This window comes from Asparagus officinalis, chromosome 7 (assembly GCF_001876935.1).
Source record: "Asparagus officinalis chromosome 7, Aspof.V1, whole genome shotgun sequence".
Classification (NCBI taxonomy): domain Eukaryota; kingdom Viridiplantae; phylum Streptophyta; class Magnoliopsida; order Asparagales; family Asparagaceae; genus Asparagus; species Asparagus officinalis.
In genome coordinates, this window is record NC_033800.1 from 146,244,273 (window position 1) to 146,246,491 (window position 2,219).

At 40.2% G+C, this 2,219-nt stretch overlaps 1 protein-coding gene across 1 annotated transcript; it reads right to left on the minus strand.

The window, feature by feature from the left end:
- On the minus strand, positions 299-1,659 carry LOC109850284 (phospholipase A2 homolog 3-like). Its single transcript, XM_020420265.1, has 3 exons — positions 1,436-1,659; positions 1,301-1,349; positions 299-1,209 (listed from the first exon to the last, which is right to left on the minus strand). Exons 1-3 carry the CDS (start codon positions 1,544-1,546, stop codon positions 998-1,000), a joined length of 372 nt encoding a protein of 123 aa, XP_020275854.1. The 5' UTR covers positions 1,547-1,659; the 3' UTR covers positions 299-997.

A 2,219-nucleotide genomic window follows, 5' to 3' on the forward strand; every position in this document is an offset into this window, starting at 1 on the left:
GATCAGAAATTTTACCACCTCCAGTCTGAATAAGGTCTCTGATACCAATTGTTGGGCGCAGAGTCACGCCTACCGCCGCGGAAGCGATATGTCCTGAGAGAGAGCCCTGGCCTTTGTTGTCACAAAAGCACAAGTCAACCTCGATATCTGTGTTTCGCGAAGGAAACTCAGACTCAGTAGCGAAATATCTCAGCGAAGTGAAATATCCACTCTTCCTCTCATCAGCGCAAGACCGAATTTTGAGGGATCCTACAAGCAATAGCCAACAACCCAGAAAACAGTAAATACACGAGATTTTACGTGGTTCGGCTAACTAGCCTACGTCCACGGGAGGGGGGTTTCACTATGAGGAGAATACCAAACTTTACAAATTCTCTCTCACTCACTCTTTCTTTTCTCTCAAAGAAAACTCACACAACCCTAATTGTTTTTACCATAATTTTCCCACCACCTATAACTCCTCCACCCCTTCACTATTTATAGGAAAACCAAAGGGGAGGGGGGCTGAAGAATTGGCGGGAGCAGACAGCGGGAAACGAACGCGCGCGCGGGAAAGGAGAAAGAAATCGCGCGGGGGAGTTTCGTGCGCGCGGGAGAAACAGGCGGACAGGGGGGTTCTCATGGGCAGACCCACGTGGGTGGGTCCCCCCTGTCCCCCGCTCACACTATCTTTACTGACTTCAGATGTACAGTACTACACGACTAAGTCGACAATATAGAGGATCCATTCCCCTGACAGATGACCATCAAGCGAACTTGATTTTAGAGTTCTAATTCAAAAATTGACATTAGAAAAGGGTTAAAGTGCATCTATGATCCATTATTTCACGGACAACTGCAATTTATCTCAACCGAGACTTAACTAGCAAAGGTCTAGATCTAGTTCCATTCAAGATGAATAGGAAGCATCCATACAGCAATCGATGATTGTGCTTAAGAGAATCTGTCACTTCTTCAATGTAGTTTGCCATCTTGTAAAAACGAGGTGATTGATCATTTAAAATTTAACATAAACGGGTTTTCTTGTGAAGAGAAAAATCTCAAAAATTGGAGTAGAAAGAAGTAAAATGAAGGAAACATAACTGTGCTTAGCCTGGATGCAGGCATCATGAACCATACAGCAAGCATCCAATCCATCACATGGCTTCTCTCCAGGGCACCCACTGTACATAAACCCACAATACTTCCCATATCTCAAAAATGGAGGAGCTGTACATAAATAATATGCTCATCAAAATATTTCAGTGTAAAACATATATATTTGAGAGAACTTTAGCCTCATCGTGTACATTAATATTACCTGAACAGTGATCAGACTCACATGTTCTGCTGCACTCTTGCTGTTTATTCTGCACAAAACCCCTCAATCCATCAAAACCAAGCCAATACCTCCATTAAAAAAATTGAAAAACATATGATTTGGAGAAATATATACCGAGGTGTGGTCGGAGTTCGACTGAATCCCAATGTTTAGGGCTTGAACATGAACACGAACTAGAAGTAAGCAAGAAATGAGTGTGAGGATGAAGACCAACTTCAGACCCATTTTGTCTCTGCACACAAGAGACTAAAAGGGCACTGATTTTAGTATGAATGAAGAAGATGAGGAGACCAAAGTTTTTGAGGATAATATGGGGATGTGTATGCATGTATCTGATTGGTGAGCTGTGAAGGGTTTGGCTTTATTGTGCCCGTGAAGAGATTTTGTTTGCTTGCTTGCTTGCTGAGAGTACGTTCATTCACCAAACATCTATGGTTTACTATTAATTGAGCTTAGTGGTGATATGTTTGTTGGTCCCATGAGGCTGTAGTCTTTTGAATTTAAGATGCATTGGATGATAAGAGTAATGTTTTGTTGGTGCTTTGTTGCTGTTAATTATGACATTAGTCACACCTTCAATGTATTTTGAATGCACTTGTCCTTTTCAACAATCAAACTTGGCTATCACTTCAGAGATCAACTCATTTATTTGAATGCAACTTCTTCATTTATGAGTAAGAACTTGTTTGGTAGGGGGTCAAAGTCAGAGTTAAGAGGCTTTAATCTTGATTTGTGTTGTCAGATATTTTTTATCAATGCTAATCCATTTGGATTAACTAATATTACTCTAAGAAATCTTATGAATTTTCGAATATTAAGCTATAGGTTAATATATGAATAGAGAATGAAGAAAATATATTGGATTGTTGCAATTGAATATGAACCTATAACCCAATAT